Source organism: Neltuma alba, unplaced genomic scaffold (genome assembly GCF_004799145.2).
Source record: "Neltuma alba isolate B1F8T4 unplaced genomic scaffold, ASM479914v2 tig00006350_pilon, whole genome shotgun sequence".
NCBI classification, from domain to species: Eukaryota; Viridiplantae; Streptophyta; class Magnoliopsida; order Fabales; family Fabaceae; genus Neltuma; species Neltuma alba.
The window spans coordinates 47,440-68,375 of NW_021634439.1; the positions used below are offsets into that span (position 1 = coordinate 47,440).

Sequence of the window (20,936 nt, forward strand, 5' to 3'; positions counted from 1 at the left end):
ACTAAAACTATCATTGTTAGAAGGGTTATTTTAAAAAAATATATATAAATATAAGAGACAAAGTGGGTTGGGGTTTTATATTTAGGACTAAAATAAAAGTGAAACAAAGCCTTATATTAAAAATAAGAGGTACTCCTCCGGTCCTTATTATAAGACCCAATTTGACTTTTTATTTGGTCCTAATTATAAGACCCAATCCATTTTCTCTCTTATATTTATGTATTTTTTTCCAAGATAATCCTTCTAATAATGATAGTTTTAGCCAATATACTTAATTAGCAAGGATATTTTAGGAATCACAACACTTATTTATTATAAATAACCAACTTAACTTACTTCCTTAATCTCCTCAAATAAGTCAATTGGGTCTTATAATTAGGACCGGAGGAGTAGTATTAATTATTATCCCTACGAACTGATTTACAGCGATGAGACTGCCCGTACAGTAATTTTACCGCCAGCATGAGAATGAATTGCTCAAATAGGAAAGGCCAGATGTGGGGCCCAGCCGATCTCGCAGGAGTCACGTGGGCCCCACTTTGCCGTTACCGAGATAAGAGCCGTAACCATGGATTTTAGGATCTCCGTCATAACGCCGTAACGGCGACCTCCCATTCAAGGGAATCTCGTAACGGCGGGAATTTTGGCGGTAAAAACACCTGCTTGCATGACGTGTCGGATTACCATTGGCTCTTGATGCATGCATGTATGCCGGGCATGGTACTCATACCATCATGATCCATGTTATTTTTCCCGCGCGACAACACGGAGGGTTTCACAAAGAGGGCCAAATTTAGAGAGAGAAACAGAAGGTGAGAGGAAAAAGTGAAGCAAAGATAGGGCTCAGAGCTGCTTCAAAAACCCTTGTTTGGCCGATTCGATCCAAGATTACGTCGTTGTTTTCTTGGTTTCTGTACTGGATCTGCTTGGAGGTGAGAGTTAAGGGATCGGAGTGTAATTGTTGTTGGTAAACTGCTACAAGTCTTCTTTTTTTATGTTTAAGTTTTCTTTCTTCTTTCCAGTCTTTGTGAAATCTTGTTCCGGCAAATTATATTTTTGAAATGGGGTTGATTCAGACAATTTTTCATATTTGTAAAGTTGCAAACCTACGGCTTAATTCACTTTTGAAAAAAAAAAAAATGAAAACTTTGCCTCGAGTGTGTACACTGGGCGGTGAATTTACTGGCCTTCTATTTATTTGAACTATGTTCACAATATTTTGCATTTTGGGTTTCTGGGTCAATGTCGCTTGAATTTGGGTTTGCACTTGCGGGTATAACGGTACTGAGAATTTTTTTCCCTTATAATTGGTGAAGAAAATCCAATTCCTGGGACTCGGAAAGGTTTTGATTTCGGGACTTGAATTCTGTGCCGTACAGGTGTGATCTGCGTCGACAGTGGCTTAACTAGGGTTTCCATGAGTCCACCTGCTGAGGAGAAGATGGAAGATGTTAAGCCATTAGCCGCCTCAGCCAACAGCTCACAGGGCGAACATGGTGACCCTGCTGACTCTCGATTCACTGAATTCTGCAAGGTTCCTGTCATCTGACTCTGAAGGCAGCTCGTATCTGCGTCATAGCTGTGTTTGTTTATTTTTTCCTTTTGAAATATTTTGTAATCAGTTTCTTGGTTTTTCTGGCTTGTAATTTTTGTTTTCCACTATGTTATCAAGAATACGGGTGTCCTTTTGTATTTTTAATTATTTCCTATGTTTTGTCATAACCGAGGGAGAAAAAGAGCGCAGCAAGGGGAAGGGAAGGAGAAAACAGTAGCTGTAGTAGAGTTTTTCTTTTTTTGTTTTTAACCTGGGGGAGTGGTGCAATAGATGAAGATGTTAACTGAGCCCTCCAGGCAATGCTGAAACGGAAAAAAGAGAATGTTACACATACAATGGCTTTTGAAATTCTTTTGTGATTAATGTTAGAATTAGCTATAAATAGCATATGCTACCCACACATATCACTCTTGCCACATTACACGCCACATCACGCACGCACACGCACGCCCACACACAGGGGTCATCAAACACATACAGGAGTCATGTGGGGCCCAATTTAATTGAGATTTTGTAGCCATTTCCTTGCACATTTATGTGGCTTTCGCCCCTTTTTGAGAAGACACATTGATGGTGTGGTTTTTGACGGCAGAACGGGTTGTCATTGGATGATGAAAGTTGCAGACAAGCAACGAAGCTGTTCAGCGAAACCAAACACCTTCTACAGACCAATGTATCATCTCTCGGGAATGGAACGGTACAAAATAATTCTTCTTTAATAAAATTGAACTTGTCATGAAGTCTTTCTGTTTATTTTTTTATATTTCATATTTCTGTTTCAGTATGAAGAAGCAGAACGGTATTGGTTTTCCTTTGTCTTGTACTGTGTCAAGAGATTGGCTGATAAGCATACGGAAAGTGAGAAGGAAGTGACTGATAGCAATGGACTTACCTTGTGCCAGATATTGAGAAGGGCAAAGTTAAAGTATACTACTGGTCCTCCCTAGTTCATGTGTTTGTAATTGGTTCTTTTATGCTATGTTGTCATGTATCTTGTATTCTACAGCATTGTGGACTTTTTCAAAGAACTTCCTCAGTTTCTTGTTAAGGGTGGTCCGATTTTAAGTAACTTATATGGCACAGATTGGGAAAACAGGCTTGAGGTATTGACTAAGCAGATATTCATGCTTTCTATTTTGCTTTTTTTTTTTGGTTCAATTTTGTTCATGTGTCCCTTTTTATTTATTACTTAGTAACATTTCTCCTTTGGGCTTTTCCTTTCATATTTCTCTACAAGGCAAAGGAGTTGCATGCAAACTTTCTTCACTTAAGCATTCTTAGCAAGTGAGTGGTTTCTCTTTCAGCTGTTGTCTTAAATGCGTGCTGCCAAGTTGACTTGACATGTAATAATAATTTCTCTTGTTCACTATTTTACTTCATCCTATCTATTGAAGTGAGGTCCCTATTATTTTTTTATAACTTCTACAATCCTGACAATTTTTAATTACTAACGTTATTGAATCTGCCTATATAATCTAGAATTCCGGAAGAAGTCTTCTTGATTTTTTTAATTTCAAGGCCATGTTTGGTAGTGGGAAAGCTTTTCTAGGGGAAGGGAGAGGAGGGGAGAGAAGTTGACAGAGGAGTGGTGGGAAGAAAGAGGGAGAGAAAGAAGGCTTATTGTCTTGCACTTGTGTGTCAAATGTAATTACTTCTGAAGAAAAGGCTGTGTGTTTTAGTTGGTTTATTGAAAATTAAACATTTAGTTTGGCAAATTAAATGTTTCTCTTTGTGTACTTATAATTTATACTACTGTTCAGCATTCAAGGAAAGCACATGCGCAATGGTTTCATTTATTTGGTCATCTTATAACTTTAAGATGTTTCTTTGCTGTATAATTGTGAGCAATAACATTATTCTCTGAGCATCCCGTACAGCATGCAATTTGACATTGCATCTTTTAAATTTGATGTTGCTAGGTATTACAAACGTGCATTCGGGGAGTTCTTCTTGGTAAATGATGCTACTGAAAAAAATTCAGCTGCTTCCAGGGCTGGTGATTATGCATCTCAATATCATCGATTTGGATGGTTGGTTTTTTTGGCTCTTCGAGTCCATGCTTTCAGCCGATTTAAAGACTTGGTGACTTGCACCAATGGTTTAGTTTCTATACTGGTTAGTCACATTCGTGCACTATTCTTTTTCTATAATTTGGGTCTCCCTGAATATATTGCAAATCCTTTTCCTGTAATTCTTTTTTACACTTCAGAATATTCATCATAACAGCCATATAATACGAGTTCTATTTTTTTTGGCCAAGTCTATAATACAAATTCAATTATTTGGATAACATTCATATGATATAGTTTTTAATGTTTGCTTAGTAATCATCATGTCAAAAGGAAGGGTGTAGTTTCTTATTTGCTTGGTTTATCTTTGGCAGGCTATCTTGATTATTCATATTCCTGCTCGCTTCAGAAATTTTGACATTCATGATGCGTCACGCTTTGGTAATACTCTTTCTTCTATACCACTTTTGTTTTGAATAATCTGTTCTCAAGTAATCTTGCTTCTTCACATCAATGCAAGCTAATGCTTGTGCAGACACAAATGGATATTCCTTTTTGGGTTATTTCGGACTTGAACTTAAATTTTGGTACTTGTATCTGCCCTAATTCAATGTAATGTGAATTTTAGTTAAGAAGAGTAGCAAAGGTGTGGACATCATAGCATCACTTTGCAACATGTATGACACTTCAGAAGATGATGTGAGAAAAACTATGGAGAAAGCCAATAATTTAATTGCAGATATATTGAAGAAGAAGCCTTGTCTAGCATCTGAATGCGAAACTGCAACACTTGAGAGTATTGACAAAGGTTCTTTTTAAACTGCTGTGTCTGTTATTCATACCTATCAATGTTGTTATCCTTTATTGATGATCCTTTCATTTGCAGATGGTTTGTTCTACTTTAATGATCTTATGGAAGAATCATCTCTACCATCTTGTTTAAATATCTTAGAAAAGGATTATGATGATGCCATTCGTAACAAAGGTGAGCTGGATGAGAGGTTATTTATCAATGAGGAGGACAGCTTATTAGCTTCAGGAAGCTTGTCTGGAGGTTCAATGTCAGCAAGTGGTGTCAAGGTATGATTGAATTTGAAGTTTCTTCTCAAGTCTACCATCTTGTGTAAGAGAATACTGATAAACATCTTTTATCCTTCTCTATAGAGGAAATTTGATTCATTGGCGTCACCTACAAAGACGATTACAAGCCCACTCTCTCCCCAATGCTCTCCTGCATCTCATCATGCAAATGGCATTCCAATTAGCACAACTTCAAAGATGGCTGCCACTCCTGTAACCACTGCTATGACTACTGCTAAGTGGCTTCGTACTGTCATATGTCCACTTCCATCAAAGCCTTCTCCTGAGCTGGAGAAATTTCTGGCATCATGTGATAGGGATGTCTCAAGTGACGTAGTGCGCAGGGCACAGATTATATTGCAGGCTATATTTCCTAGTAGTCCTTTGGGAGAGCGATGTTTAACTGGAAGCCTTCAAAGTGCAAACCTCATGGACAATGTTTGGGCAGAACAACGGAGACTGGAAGCCCTGAAGTTATATTATAGGGTCCTGGAGGCAATGTGCAGAGCAGAGTCCCAAATACTGCATGCAACCAATTTAACGTCATTATTAACTAATGAGAGGTTCCATAGATGCATGCTTGCATGTTCTGCAGAATTAGTGCTGGCAACACATAAGACCGTAACAATGTTGTTTCCTGCAGTGCTAGAAAGGACTGGAATTACAGCTTTTGACCTTAGCAAGGTGATAGAAAGCTTCATAAGACATGAAGATTCTCTCCCAAGAGAATTGAGGCGACATCTGAATTCATTGGAAGAACGGCTTTTAGAGAGTATGGTATGGGAAAAGGGTTCCTCGATGTATAATTCTTTGACAGTTGCCAGACCTTCCCTCTCTTCTGAAATAACTCGTCTCGGATTGTTAGCTGAACCAATGCCATCATTAGATGCAATTGCAACACATATTAATTTCTCTTGTGGGGGGCTACCTCCTGGGCCTTCCTTGCAGAAGCCTGAGACTTTGCCAAGTAATAATTCTTTCTGTTCGAGCTTTTTAGCAGTGTTTGCTTACTTCCAGTATAAGTCATTGTCTATCATATCGTAGTCTGTAAATTTTGTTGTTCATAATGAACCAAAATTTTTAAAGCCGCCTTACTCCTCCCAAAGGAAAACTTACATTGTGTAGACATGTTTTTCAGCTTAGCTGACATTTCTGTTAATGCATTTCAGGTCAAAATGGGGATATTAGGTCTCCTAAACGACTCTGCACAGAATATCGGAGTGTACTAGCAGAACGAAATTCCTTTACCTCACCAGTGAAGGATCGACTTCTTCCCTTCAGTAACCTTAAGTCAAAGCTACCTCCTCCTTTGCAGTCAGCTTTTGCAAGGTATAGAATTTCTGGGCTTAGAGCGCCAATCATATTTATTTGGTACCCTGCATTGAATAACCTTTTTCTTCTTCTTTGCAGTCCAACAAGACCAAATCCAGGGGGTGGGGGGGAGACTTGTGCAGAAACAGGGATCAATATCTTTTTTGGAAAGGTATTGCCTCATAATAATATGGTGAAGCTGTTGTCTGAATTTCTTGTGTTTGGTCAAGATTTGTATTATTTATTTTTCAGCTTCATTTTGTCCTTGTATTTCTTTATTAAGCTGACATCTTGTGTGAACTTGTGTCTCCCAGATTGTTAAGTTGGCAGCAGTCAGAATAAGTGGCATGGTTGAAAGGCTCCAATTGTCTCAACAGATAAGAGAGAATGTGTACCGTCTTTTCCAACAAATACTTAATCAAAGGACGTCACTTTTCTTCAACCGCCATATTGATCAAATCATTCTATGTTGTTTCTATGGAATTGCAAAGGTGATTTCGAAAAAATGTTGGGTTTTATAGCCTGTTCTTCAGTTATTTATTACTTTGTCCTTATTCAATTGCTTTTGCAGATTTCTCAACTGAACTTAACTTTTAGGGAGATCATTTACAATTATAGGAAGCAACCACAATGCAAACCACAAGTTTTTCGCGGTGTATTTATTGACTGGTCATCAACACGCCGCAATGGGGTATGTAATCTGATTGGACTCCCCCTTTGCTTTATGAAAAGTCTGACCTTATATATGATTTTGGAACAGAGAACCGGACAGGAGCATGTTGATATCATTACATTTTACAATGAAATATTCATTCCCTCTGTAAAAGCTCTGCTGGTTGAGCTTGGTCCTGGGGGAACAACTACAAAAGCCAACCGGATACCTGAAGCCAACAATAACAATGATGGTATAATTTTGGCTTAACAGTTCTTTTGAGTTTTATGCCTGGCTTTATCTGCCGTGTTTCAGGCAAACCACTGACCAGTATACCTCTTCTTCAGACCATTTAGCTCAGTGTCCTGGATCTCCTAAAATTTCACCTTTTCCTAGCCTTCCTGATATGTCCCCGAAGAAAGTATCTGCAACACACAACGTATATGTCTCACCATTGCGATCAGCCAAGGTAGTTGTTTCTCTTTTTGTTTCTGTAAAATTTTTGTCTCCATTTACTCATGTTAGTTCGCTGCAATCAAATGACAACAGGACTTGCTTTGTTTGACTTCTAAGGGCTGTTTCACCCCTTCGCTTGGTCTAAGCTATTGCACTTGTCTTTTTCCCTCCTCTTGTATAGTAATAGACAGCAAATGTTACCCCATAACGTGATCTCAATGCATGAATTCACACCTTGGACTGAAACACATTCTATTTTCACTGAATGTGAGCTTTGTCCTTTTTTATCTTCTCAGATGGATGCCCTAATATCACATAGCTCAAAAAGCTACTATGCCTGCGTTGGGGAGAGCACTCATGCATATCAGAGCCCTTCAAAAGACCTGACGGCCATCAATAACCGTTTGAATGGGTATGCTTTTTCCAATCTTAAAATTTTCAAGGTTGAAATGTCTTCTAAGAAATATTCCAAGGGAGACCTGCTCAAGCAGAAAATAATGCAGTTGGTCATGGGTCATAAAAATGTGTGTATGTGGATGCATGTTATGCCCAAAATTTCAATATAGCTTATCTCTAGCATACTTATGGCCACATATATAAACTTGATTCAACTACTAGACTTTTTAAACAAATCTACTAAAACATCCTGCTCACATATCATCTGCTTGCATTCTATGTTTAGCAAAAATAAGTTTCTAAATCATGAATGGACATGTCAGATTTACTGTTTTGTAGGATTTATATTCGCTGTACTGGCATGTTTTGTATATGCTCGTTCTTGATTTGTTTTTCTCAAGATAGCAAAGCTGATGTTACTATCTGCTCTCATTCTCTATGTTCAGCACCCGGAAGGTTAGGGGACCTCTCAACTTTGATGATGTTGATGTTGGCTTGGTCAGTGACTCCATGGTTGCAAACAGTCTCTATCTGCAGAATGGAAGCTGTGCATCCTCATCTGGGGCACCAGTGAAGTCTGAGCAGCCGGACAGTTGAATGTTAACGTAGAGTAGTTATTCCATGTGTATATTCTTATTAGTCCTTATTCTTCATACACTGTTGTTCATAGCAGTGAGTTCATGACACGGGTGGGTATAGAATGAGCGGTGAGATTGTAGAATGCCGCCACTTCCCACCTTGTGCTTTGTATGTTAGGTATTGGAGTGGAAAATGTAGGCCTTTTTGTTAATTTTATCAAATAAAAGTTTCTTCCTCTTGTGCAATTTGGTTTTTCTTTATTTGTCCGCCTTTTTTGGGTTCAAAATTTTGGAAGCTAATCCTCCTCTTACCTGGATCCTGTGATAGCCATTTACATCTTAGACACTAACAACCAGAATCACCAGAAACAATCGTGCCCCTTTTTTTACCGAAATTATGATATTTGCTAATTCTAATTAAAACGGTTTGCTTTTCCAGGAGATGCATGACCATACGCCTTCGATTTACTTTGCGAGGATTTATTATTTTTTATTTGGCTCGCCCAAAGTCAAAACCAAGAACTATATGACCAAATATCAGTTTTCTGAATCTCAGACGCAGGTGTCACTAGTTCTTAAATACTCCCTCCAATTCTACATGGGGGATCTTTTTAATCACTTCACAATAATTAAGAAATACTCGCTCCAATAAATGGATCCCTGCTCTACCCCAAAGGAATTTTCGCTGCTCATGTATAGCTCATAATATTTGTCATGATTACCCTACATTAAATAACAATAAAAAAAGAAAACACAACACTCTTTTTACGTCTCAGATTATAACATGACTTCAAATTTGAAGTCTATTAATATATTAGAAAACGTCTATAATTGGCATTTTCCCTAGATAAATGAGATGTAAATCGTTTAACGGTGCAGCAATGAACAACAAAAGTTAGCATGAACACTTGAATGCAGGAAACGAGCTACAGGCAGAATATAGATATAGCCTTTAGAGCAAGCAAGGAAACAAATAGTCCTACCTCACAAATTATTCAAGATAACTTAACATGCCTGAGCATTCATTCGAAAGCATCACCCTAACTACCCATTCCCGATATGTTCTCCAGTCAACAAGTCAGCTTTACAGGTTGAGCCTCTCTCTCTCCCCTCCCTCTTCACAACACTACTTCAATGTTTGAGCATACACTATTAAGCATAATATTACGAGCCAACTACTGTTCTGTCTATTACTCATGAAGCAGAAACCTCACCAAGCAACCAGGCATACATGCTTCCATTAGATTCTCCTACTTTCATCATCCACTTTCCCTTTTTTTTCCTTTCTTTCTTTTCTTGGTTTTTTTGTCTTTTGTCTTTTTTCACATAAAACATATAAGCAAACTTAGGATTTGACTATAATGGATCAGATTCAGTTAGGCAGCAGAAGCCCATTCGAAGTACTGGCATCGAGCACCTCGAGTAGCAGTCCAATTTCCACAGCCAAAGAAATGGCTCCCTTGCTTGGGTCCTGGTTTTCTAACCATTCCCTTACTGCTTTTCACTCCACAATAACAGTGAGGATGATACTGGAACATTGGAGTGTTCATATGCGTATCCTTTGTTTTCTGGGGGTACTGAGGAGAAAAGTTGAGTTGCTCTGGTGACAGCTTCAAGATATATGATTGATCAGCAGCCTCCCACATTATAGAATTTGTGATGGAAAATTTGAAACCCCGGCGCATGAGGAGTGCCAACAGGCGAGCAGTATTCTTGGCATCATCCAAACCACAGTGAGCACGGCCCTGCCAGGCCAAACCTGCCATCTCAACAGCCTCCTTTAGGTTGCACCTTGCAGGACCAAATACCTCACGGAAGGGAATCCTCAAGTTGATCCATCTGGTTAAGCGATAAAAATGACAAAGTAAGTTGAAAATGAAACGTAGAAAAATATGAAAGACGTCAAAGAATTTTATACTGCAGACTATACCGATTAAAATAAGGAGGCTTCCGTATTTTCTTGAAGCGGCATTCAGATTCTAGCATCACCCGACAGTCCCAGTTAGACCATGTAACCACAGCAAAGTTAGTGTTCTTTATTCCTTTCTTCTCAAGCCATTTATCGTGCCTAAGGAGGGCCTCACTCAATGTAACACCTCTGTCCACCTGAACCACATAGTAAGAGTATTAACAGTCTACACTCCACAGACCAGAATAAACAACCAAAACGTGAGAAAAAGATAGATGAGATTCAACAAGGGTCAACTTATGGTCGTTGCAGATGGGATTTACCCAAAAAACCAGTCTTCCCAAGACAAAATTATTCATATTCAGCTATAGCATCAATCCTCATTGTTTAATCTCGTGTTGGGCAGGTCATTTTAGCTTTCATTAAACCATTAATTCACAGTATAGATTGTTGAGAACAGAGCAAATTCGTATTTAACAACAGGAAAACTAAGAAACACCCAACAGAAATTATTTTTCCCAATCATCTCTTCAAGGTATTCAATCTTTAGCCCAAGAATCCAAGATAAATTACATCAAGTCGTCAGCACAAAATTAAACCATGAGAAAGCCAAAAAACAAAAATCCATCTTCCATTAAATTTCTTCATGGATGAATCATTCTGTTCCATAAAAGAATGCATATGGAAGTTTTGTTAGGAAAGCAATACATAGAGGGCACACAAAAATGAGATATTGTCAGTTCAATGGCCACATGTAAATAATTCTCATGATATATGTACTGTGACCACCGATCTAGTTTAAAAACATTGGCACACTTATTTCTCATCTATCCAGCTTAAAGTCAATGAGTTATCTTTAGAACAATCTTTTCAGAATTCTATGTGAGAATTGAGCATGCCTCAGTATTTTGAAATAGTTTCTCCTCCTACAGTCCAACAGGTTCGGTAACAAGAAAACTTCATGGCAATGAGTGACTTGGGCATTCCCTGATTTGTAAGGTTGGAAAAGAATGCCTACATCTTCTAGGTCATTTATGTTCCTCTACACATGTAATGAGAAAGAATCACGTATACAGCTTTACTTAGGAGCTCTGCATTTTGGATATCATTGTTTTGCTTTTTATTTTTTCCAAGTTTTGAGTTAGTCTCCATCGTTAAAATCAAAAGGGCTCCAAGTCTTCTACAATTTTGTTACTATTTCTGTTTTCATTTTATCTTTTTCTCTTTTGATGATATCCTCTAACAAGTATTTTCTACTCTGTCTAATAAAACTACTCATAACGTAGATACATGCAACAAAGGTGCAACGCATTATGCTATCTCTTGAGAATAAGCTCTGATTTATTATTTATTGTACATGATTAGGGCTAACTAGACTCTTGAGTTGGTAGAGATAATATTTGTATTTATTAGCCATTAATTCCCTGTCTTGTACATATGACTATAAAAATACAGCATGGTATATCAGCTCACATTGACTACTTTTCCCAAATCTCTCTGTTTCCTTTCGATTTATCATGGTATCAAAGCCTGATTGTCTTGCTACCAAGTTTGCCGGCTCAAATGATCAACAAGCAGACGTACTCACTAAAGCTCTTCCAAGGTCCTCAAAGAATCTACACTTGTGAAAAGCTAGTTTCATATGATCTTTATGCACCGGCTTGAGGGGTTGTTGAAAATAAGTTTTGATTTATTATTTATATGACTAGGGCTGATTAGACTCGGAGTAGGTACATAAGATTTGTATTTCTTAGTCTTTGATTACTTGTCTTTTACGTATGACTAAAAATATGACCGCCTGGTAAACCAGCCTACACTGTCTACTTTTCCTAAATCTCTCTCTTCTCTTTATCATTATCCAATCATTCTTTATCCAAGTAAAACAACTTTATTCACTGCATATCAGACAGCTTTAAAATGCATGCTAAATTTCCCAAAGGACTTCTAGTAAAAACCTGAGCATCTATGTAAGAAAGTTAGAGGTCCTCAGTTCCACAAAAAGATGATCCATTAAAAACAATAGATAAAACCATGCGCAATGGCAAGTCAGGTAGTAAGTTAATGTCCAATAAGGTACTGGACTCTCAACCTCCTAATGCTCCTCTCCAACCCATCACCCAATAAAAAGTTAACAGATGCCATGAAGAACAAGAGACCTTGGACACGTAACAGATCTTGAAGTACTATTTCCCTATCCCCCTGGCCAAATCCACCCCATAGAAAAGGTTGACTACACGTATATAGAAAGTTGAAATGAAAGATGCCGCATGCGCAAGTGAGGCAACCACAGCAATATCCCAACCCAAAAAAAAAAAAAAAGTATATTAAAATTTAAGATTAGAAAATGCTAGGCATAAAGCATACCGTAATATTGCAGAAATTCCATCATCTAAATTAAAAGAGAAGGGAAAGCATGTCAAGGCACCCACTAAGTGGTGAATTTACAACTGATTTGCCATCATATACGAACTATTGTCAAATACATCTTTTTCTAGACAATTCTTTCCACTTTTACATAACTTCACTCTTCTAGCTAAAAAGTACCAACTGCCAACCAATAACCGGGTAAAACTTCAGTTTTCGATTGACCAAAGACATGACAAAGACATAAAAATAGAATATTAATCCAACTAGACTACAGCATAACAAAAGAAGCCACTCTGACAAAATCCTTAATGCACAACACATCATATTGTATATCTGTATCCCAGACCACCTACAGCCTAGTTTTGACTTATTTGAGAGAATTTACCAATACTATAACACTGCCATGTCAAAAGAGGAATATCCAAAACCACAATAATCGGTTAATTTCTTCCCAATTAAATGTTTCTCTCAAGATTTTGTCATTGTTTTACAGTATGACCACCTACAGCCTAGTTTTAACTTATTTGAGAGAATTTACCAATACTATAGCACTGCCATGTCAAAAGTAAAATATCTGAAACGCCAATAATCGGTTAATTTCTTCCCCAATATAATGTTTCCCTTGAGATTTTGTCATTGTTTTCCAGTATGAGGCAGATGCTCCCAGTTCATCAGATAGGGATGATTCGTGATAGAAATTTGCATTTCTAGTATTGGAAATTATTCTTGGTTAAATAATGGGGGTCAAAATCAAAGAGTCAAAATAAACAACTGAAATAGTGGCATATGATGGGCTGCTAAGATCTTATGTACCATTTTCCTTCTCGTAACACACCTGGATTTGCTGGATGCCAGTCAGATCCTTGCAGAAATCACTCAGAAGCTGATTGCAGGTGGGCCTCACATATGTCTGAAAGCATGCTTCCAGCTGGCCAGTCACACTACTCACTATAACAGATGGAAACTCGATAATTTCTTGAGGGTGGGGATTTTTATCCTTGTCACAGGTAGCCTCAAAGTCTATGACCACAAAATACTGAAATTCTTGATATTGAAATTCAGGGGGGTGGCCTGCAGCGTACAAGTTGATTGGAACATACTGAAACTGGCTCTCAACAGGGAATGGGTAAAAATGGCCATCAAAAGCATTTATGTGGCACTGCTGCACCTTTTGCGAGTTAAAATGATAGTTTGACCAGGCACTGTAATCATGGTGATAATTATGTTTGTTGTGAAATTCATTGGAAGGCTCCAGAAGCTCACTACTAATAGGGCAGTCAGGTTCAGCCACATTCGCAGCCTGATGGGTAAGAGACTCGTTTTTAAGCCCCATAAAGCCATCCTTAGAACTTCCATTATATTGTAAATTGCAAGGGAATCCCTTGCTCTGGAGGCATTTTAAAGGTGCCTCGCAGATCTTTTGTATATTTTCTGCAAGCAAGAAAAGCAGATGACAGAATGATTTGGTGAGAACAAGCCATAACAAGTCATTTAACAAAAAATTATGTCTCATGTTCAGAATTTGACTCACAAAAACAGTTCGCACTAAGGAAAACCTGTATTTTTCAAGGCTGCATCAACATATAAAACCAGTTTTTCTTAGTGTTCTCTTGTACTGAAATATGCGGCAACAAATTTGTGATCGCATAATGCATAAATATTGAAATGACTTCAATCTTTAACAATTTCTAAAGTTCCACGATTGCATCCATTAGATAGTAGGTACCAGACTACAACACAATAGAAAAAGGGAATCAAAGATAACCAAGTCAGAATCACACGAGGTAAAGCAGATATTTTATCAAAAAAAGAAAATGGTAATGAAAACCAAAAATCAACTATGACTTCCAGAGGTGGAGGTCTATTCACAAGAAGTTGATTGAAGATAGTTATAATAATCCATAATTGAGATATAGGTACACTAAGTTTAGAAATTGAATGGAGTCAAGTTACAACAAAAAATGATATTTATGAAAGAGATGATGGTATGGCTACAAGAGACAGTAGTACGGAGCATATAGCTCTAAAGAGAATCAAGCAACTGCAATCTGCAAATCTAATGTTCCCAGTTCCCACTTTGGTATATCCCGTATAATCTATGAACAATTCCTATTGCTGGACACAGTCAACCAGTTTGAATAAACATGACGAATTATTTACATGTATATGTAATTGCGTACGTACATGTGTGTGTTTGTTTGTGCACGTATCAGAGTGTCTTTCTAAAGAACATTAAGATACAAGTAGTCATAAACCTCTTTTATATGCCAGTAAGAACACATTAGTTCGGAGGTCACTGATCGGACTAAACAACCATATTCTATCATAACCTCTCAAAATGAACTTGCAGGCAGTGGCCAATTTCAAGAACCAAAGTTGATTCCTAAGATTCCATCTGTCAGACTTTCCCAACTAAATCAAAACTAACTAGAAGCTGAGGAAATTTATTCTCCCTTCACCTTTAAATTCCCCTGGGAACAACCATCCCCGGTTCTGCATCACATATTCACTCCAAAAATGTTTTCATCTCCTAATTCTTATCATGCTCTTACTTGTAAAATTTCCCACATCATCCACTCCGATGATCCTACCATCTTAAGTCCGAGCATCACAGCAAGGGTCCAAAAAACCCTCTACTCCTTATTATTCCCCGACTGAAACATCACTGAATACAGAAATTAAAGCCAAACCCGGTAAAAATCACTCATTTAAACCCAACGTTCATAAAACCCTCTTTCACATTGCACCAAAACTAAAGGCAAACCCGTGATCAAATGGAATTGAACCACCGCTCAGCCAACAGACAATCACCAAGAAGTTAAAACAGCAAAAGGGGAAAAAGCGAGTCGAAGACAGAATGAATAAGCCGAAAATTCAGAAGCCCAGCAAATAAATAACGGCAATTAAACTGAAGCGAAAATACAACTGCATTAGATCAATAAGACCGATGAAAACGAGATTAGAAGCATCAAGCACCCACCTTTAGTTTCAAGGGCCATCATGATCTTCAATATAGTTGTGATCCACAAGCGAGTACATCAGATCCCCCTACAAAATTCTCACCTGCACAAAAATAAATCCAAGTTCAACAAAAATTTTCCAGAATAACACTAAACCGTCACAAAATCAAAGCGCAGGGAGGGAAACCTGGTGTGGGTAGAGAGAGGGAGGGAGAGAGAGGCAGTTTAAGAAATTACCTACAGGATATATATATACAGGAAGAATACTTGCAGTTGTTTCACAGAATTTTAGAATGGAAGGAAGGCGTGGGGAAAGATTGGGCCCCACGAAATAGAAAAAAAATAAAAATAATGACAACTATTAAAAAGGGGCACTCCCTGATCGAGAAGTACACGTGTTCAAAGCAGAATGGGACGTTATGAGTAACTGAGAGCTAGATTTTAAGATATTTTTGTGCGCACCGTAATTCAGTCCAACGGTCCAAGATATGCTAAAAAGTATGAAAAGAAATTATTGAATTAAAAATAATGAAATTAATCATGCATAATTAATAATTAAAAATTATTATTTTAAATAAACTGACATAACTCCCCCGTGATGGCATGTACGCCTTTTTTTTCATAATAAAAAAGTAAACTGACAAAACATATTACTTATTGCATAAGTAAATGTATTAATAACTTAACTTTGAATTAAGTACTTTTTTTAAAAATAGTTAAATAATTTAAGCTATAACGTTAAATGTTTAGAAAGATAAGTATTAATAAATAGTTTATATTTTTTTAATTTTACAATTATTTCACATATTAAGATGCATTCGAAAATATTTAACGCTTTGTAAGTTTTAATAAGTAACTTATACGGATCACTTAACATTCTAAATTAATTTGTAATTCATCCAATACTTTAAAATATTTTTAATAACATCTAATATGTTAAAGTAATTTTTTTTGCAGTCTTGCTTTGAAGTATTTTTCTTTACAACGATAAACACCCTAAATTTAAGATGCTAGTTGAATGCTACTAAAAAGATGCTTTGGAATGTTGAATGTAGTTTAAGTCTTTTTTAAAATTATAATAGGTTTAAAATAATAAATTATTGTTTATCAGTATGGGATGCATGTGTAAACAGAATTTTAGAAATAAATGTGGTTACTCATAACTTATAAATATTAAGGTGACTTGATATATTGTCTAAATATAGATATATAAATGTTAATTATCAAATATAAAATAATTATATTGCTTTGGAAGAAATATATGTTATTTGTTGTGATGATTGTATTTTGATTAATATATTTTAAATTTTTGTTGTTTATTCCATCTATAAAGCTGCTAATATTTGTACCATTGAATCATAAACTTGTAATTTTTTATGTTCAATGACAATTTTTTTTTATTAACAAGTTTTTTTAAGATGATAAGTAGTCTCACTCTTATGAGAAAGAAAACATTACTATTCTTCTCAAATTTCAAATTTCAAATTCGGAAAAAAAGCAAAGGAGAAAGAAATATAAAATATAAGATGTAAAAAGAAAAAGGAGTTTTATTTTTATTTTTTTTATTTTGTGAATTGATTCTAGCGTTTTAGGCTAGAGAAAAAAAAGATATACTCCTTTTTTTTTTAATGAAAACTAGATAACATTACTCAAAACAAAAGATTACATCTGAACTCCTTCATCACTTTTTGCCTCTACGCAAAGAGATGAAGGTTAATCAAGGATACAAACGTTACTAATAATAATGTGAGATAATTTAGCTAGAAAATCAACAATACAGTTTTCTTCTCCATGAACATGATGAACCTGAACTGCCCAATTCCTATGAATCAAAAACCTAGCATCATTACCAATATCAAAAAAAAGTGATCACTTTTGCAACCCCAAGTTAGCAAAGTAATAGCTTCTGTCCAATTACTAACAAGATTAATTTTCCTAAAACTTTGTTCCAATGGTTAGACCGTGAATGATATCAATCAACTCCACAATAGTCGATGGAACATTTGTAAGTTTACAGCAGAAGCTACTAATCCAACTATTGGAAGCCTCCTTTATGACCCCTCAGCAGCCACTCCGTCCATCTTGGAGAATTGAACCACGTACCTCCAGCTTAACAAAGTCATCATCTATAGGAGCTCGTTGTACTTCATGGTGTGGTTGGAGATTATAGAACTTGCTGTTTTGGAGCAATTCTTGATCCAGATAAGCTCCCAAAAAACTGTTATGTGTGTCGTGGTTAGTATCCACATCACTGGTACCAAAGAGCTTGTTATCTCTATTAACCCATATGTCCCAACACATGTAACCAAACAAGACTGGCTAAAGAATTTTCTTCATGAAGTTGAGTTCCGGTTCATGAGCGAGATTCCGCTTAATCCAATCTATGCCTTGTAAAGAAGGAAAAAGAGTTCCAAGACGAGGGCTTGATGATTGCTTTCCATCTTTCCTTGGCCTTAATGCAGTCCCCCGACAAATGCATAGATTTCCCCTTCTGATCACATCCAAACAGACGGTCATCTATTGCTTGAAGTCCTTTACTGTTTCTGAGATTCACAGTGTGTGCTTTTCCATATGCAAAAAGCTACATGAACGATTTGGTGTTTTCATGTACCTACCATCTCTAAATTTATTTCCACACACTATCTCAGTAAAAAAAAAAAAAAAATTAATAGGCAGATTTGACAGTAAAATGACTATCAGTCTATAGTCTCCAATGAATTCGATCCTTTCCTCTGTCTTTAGTGGCGGCTGTCTGATCAATGGTATTATCACCAAACCACCATCCCAATTTCCACCCGTGACCTATCCCATTCCCCTCTAGGCTCCATGTAGCCCACGATCTTCTCGTCTAAGATCCCCCTATTTCAAATCACATCAAATCTTCCCCCTACAGAATTAAAAAATCACATCAAAGGATGACGTTAATTGCTCGAGTGATCATCATCCAGCTCCCTTGCGCTGACATTGACGTTTTAGGGGGGAAAAATTAGAGGAACCATGTAAGATTACTATTACCTTCTATTCTATTTATAAAATGTTGTTTATGTATAGATTATAAGCGAGGCTTTATAAATAAGATCGGAGGTAATATTTTACTAGTAGGAGTTAACCAAAAAAAACGTTGTGATTTCTTATTTAAAAAAACAAAAATTTACCAAAAAAGGGGGGGGAAGTAATCATGAGATTTAAGGGAATAACGAAAGTATTTATTACAAAAGGGTAAGCACTAAATAGGTCGACAACATAATAAAATAATAAATTCTTACTGCTCGCTTCTTATAGGTCTTTTTTTTCTGGCTAGATATTGCAAAACATTTTATGATAACAGCTTTTTAAAGAAAATTACTACAAAATCTTAATAAAAAATGTAGTATTCATTAAAAAGTCTCATAATAATTGAGTAATTTGTAATGATAAGTTTCAAGTGCTTCTTTTGAATCTCATATTAATCCCATGCGTGCTTTCAATCAACTTCTATTTTGTGGATAATGCTTGTCAATTACTACTTTTCCGCACCTTAAAACTGATGCATTTTTAAGTATTTAACTAGTATGCTTGGATATTATATAAAATTTGAGAAAACATTATTTATGTCTAATAAAAAGTATAATTTTAAATTTTATACCATACTCCGCATAGATTCAGTTGCTAATTTAAAGAAAAAAATTCCTATTAAATTTTCCGACAATAGTATTTAGCTTTTCTAAAAATTATAGGTTAAATTGTAAAACATTATCCTAAATTTTCGGATTTTACATGACTCCCTTAACTTTTAAAAGTCAAACGAATGAATGATGAAGTCCTCAAAATTACAAATTTATGAAAAAAGAAGAGAAAAAACCCAATATTGATTAGTATAAAATGATAGCACATTTTTTCAAACTTTTTTTTTTCCAACAGATAGTCCCTTTTAAAATTTGGAATAGGTGTGTTAATAAAAAATAGAATTAGGTGGTTTTAAGAAAGTTAAATTTATTTAATGAAATACACAGTCACACGCGTGCAGATTTGGAAGGGATGACTATGCATATTTACCAAAAAGTTCTTACCCAAGAATATTAGGAACCCGACAGTTTTTTTGTGCAAATTTGCTTCTAAGCTTAAAGTCATAGTAACATTGGGAAAAATTCCAAAGAAATGATACTTGAATTTCAATAATCCTATAAGATCACCTGAATTTTACAAGTTCCAGATCAGAAATAATAACTAAATTGAAATTTTGAAATATTGTTAAATTTATAATTTTGCCCATTAATTTTTTTAAAAAAATCCTCAAGTCCTCACCAATCACCCAGCCACCTGCGACCCTTGCGGAAGTTTCGGTGAGTAGTGAGCCAACAGTTATTAGAGCTCCAACGATTGCCAACTATTTTTTGATATTTTTTCAATATTTATAATATGATTAACAAATCTTACAATGGTATTCATGATTTCGTTAATGTCATTAATTGGTTGTTTTCTAGATTTTTAATTCAGATTCTTTCCAACATTTATAACATAATTATTAACTCTTATAACGATATTCATAACTTCATTAATGCTATTAATATAGGCTTTTCATTAATGTTATGAATTTAATACATATTTTTACTTAATAAAATAAATGCATATTAACTATATAAGAGTTTAACATGGCTCCAATTCCCTTAATTTCTCCAAGTTTTAAAATCTATCATATAAAGTGTTTAAAAGCAATAAAAAAATTATGAATATCGTTATAAGAGTTGTTAAACATATTATGAATATTTGAAAAATCTCAATTTAAAAACTTAAAAAACACCTGGTTAAGGTTGTTAATTACATTAAAAATGTTGAGAAAATCCATTTTAAAACATGAAAAATACCTGGTTAATGTTGTTAGTGTAGTTCTGAATATCATTATAAGAGTTGTCAATCCTATTACAAATATTGAAAAAAATCTCAATTTAAAAATTTGGAAAACATGAGATTAATAATGTTAATAGAGTCGTTAATATCATTATAAGAATTATTAGTTATGTTATGAATGTTAAAAAAATAGTCACCAATTATCAAAGCTCTAGGACCAGTCATCAGCTCCCAGAGCTCTGGCACAGGTCACTGCAACTCTAGTGCGTTAGTCGGTGAGTATGACTTAAGGCTTTTTTAAAAAAATAATAATAAAGGGCAACGTTCTAAATTTACTAACATTTTAAAATTCCAATTTAGTCCTTACGATTAATTTAAAATTTGTAAAATTCATGTGACTCTTTGGGGTTTTTGAAATTCAAATATCATTTTTTAGAATTTTCCTGCAATGTTGCCCCATACTATTAAAAATGTTAACGATCAATGTTAGTTTTTTAACGTTATCAAGTAATATTACTTTGATTTTAAAAATTTGAGACAAATTTACATCAAAAAATTTTTCAAGTACCCAGTGCTTCTGAGTAAAAAATTGTTAAATGAATTTGCACCTTAACTTTATTTGGAAGTAAATCTTATAAATTTGACCTGAGTCTTTCTAGTATTAATCTTATCTAAAATCATTTGAATCTTATGAAGTACTCCAAGGGGTTTTTTCTTGATATATAACTGAAATAGCATGTGAATTAATTAAAAATGAGCATTTATCTTGGAGTGACTAGTCTAAACTTGAGATTAACAAGGCCTTTTTCTTCTGTTATATAACGTGAAATAACATA

At 35.6% G+C, this 20,936-nt stretch overlaps 2 protein-coding genes across 3 annotated transcripts; one reads left to right on the plus strand and one right to left on the minus strand.

The window, feature by feature from the left end:
- Window positions 1-777: 777 nt before the first annotated feature.
- On the plus strand, window positions 778-8,283 carry LOC114750201 (retinoblastoma-related protein). 2 transcript variants are annotated; one of them, XM_028938752.1, is made up of 19 exons: window positions 778-932; window positions 1,380-1,534; window positions 2,148-2,252; window positions 2,338-2,480; window positions 2,562-2,658; window positions 2,793-2,839; window positions 3,475-3,670; window positions 3,939-4,005; window positions 4,193-4,372; window positions 4,451-4,644; window positions 4,729-5,611; window positions 5,814-5,973; window positions 6,055-6,127; window positions 6,270-6,446; window positions 6,527-6,646; window positions 6,716-6,860; window positions 6,955-7,076; window positions 7,360-7,475; window positions 7,906-8,283. In XM_028938752.1, exons 2-19 carry the CDS (start codon window positions 1,418-1,420, stop codon window positions 8,054-8,056), a joined length of 3,093 nt encoding a protein of 1,030 aa, XP_028794585.1. In that variant the 5' UTR covers window positions 778-932; window positions 1,380-1,417; the 3' UTR covers window positions 8,057-8,283. The 2 variants fall into 2 exon arrangements, with proteins under 2 accessions (XP_028794585.1, XP_028794584.1); XM_028938751.1 differs by having other exon boundaries at window positions 6,527-6,860.
- A 681-nt stretch (window positions 8,284-8,964) lies between these two features.
- LOC114750196 (uncharacterized) lies at window positions 8,965-15,376 on the minus strand. The gene is made up of 4 exons (XM_028938744.1): window positions 15,294-15,376; window positions 13,149-13,744; window positions 9,968-10,143; window positions 8,965-9,876 (listed from the first exon to the last, which is right to left on the minus strand). Exons 1-4 carry the CDS (start codon window positions 15,313-15,315, stop codon window positions 9,414-9,416), a joined length of 1,257 nt encoding a protein of 418 aa, XP_028794577.1. The 5' UTR covers window positions 15,316-15,376; the 3' UTR covers window positions 8,965-9,413.
- Window positions 15,377-20,936: the final 5,560 nt, after the last annotated feature.

What these genes read in the sequence shown, in the direction of transcription:
- LOC114750201 (XM_028938751.1), top strand. Translation starts at nt 1,418, where the DNA reads ATGAGTCCACCTGCTGAGGAGAAGATGGAAGATGTTAAGCCATTAGCC. An exon ending in TTGCAGTCAGCTTTTGCAAG is followed by an intron (nt 5,974 to 6,054) that starts GTATAGAATTTC and finishes TCTTCTTTGCAG; the next exon opens with TCCAACAAGACCAAATCCAG. An exon ending in GTTTCTATGGAATTGCAAAG is followed by an intron (nt 6,447 to 6,526) that starts GTGATTTCGAAA and finishes TTGCTTTTGCAG; the next exon opens with ATTTCTCAACTGAACTTAAC.
- LOC114750196 (XM_028938744.1), bottom strand. Translation starts at nt 15,315, where the DNA reads ATGATGGCCCTTGAAACTAAAG. An exon ending in GATGGCCCTTGAAACTAAAG is followed by an intron (nt 13,745 to 15,293) that starts GTGGGTGCTTGA and finishes TCTTGCTTGCAG; the next exon opens with AAAATATACAAAAGATCTGC. An exon ending in AAGCCTCCTTATTTTAATCG is followed by an intron (nt 9,877 to 9,967) that starts GTATAGTCTGCA and finishes TCGCTTAACCAG; the next exon opens with ATGGATCAACTTGAGGATTC.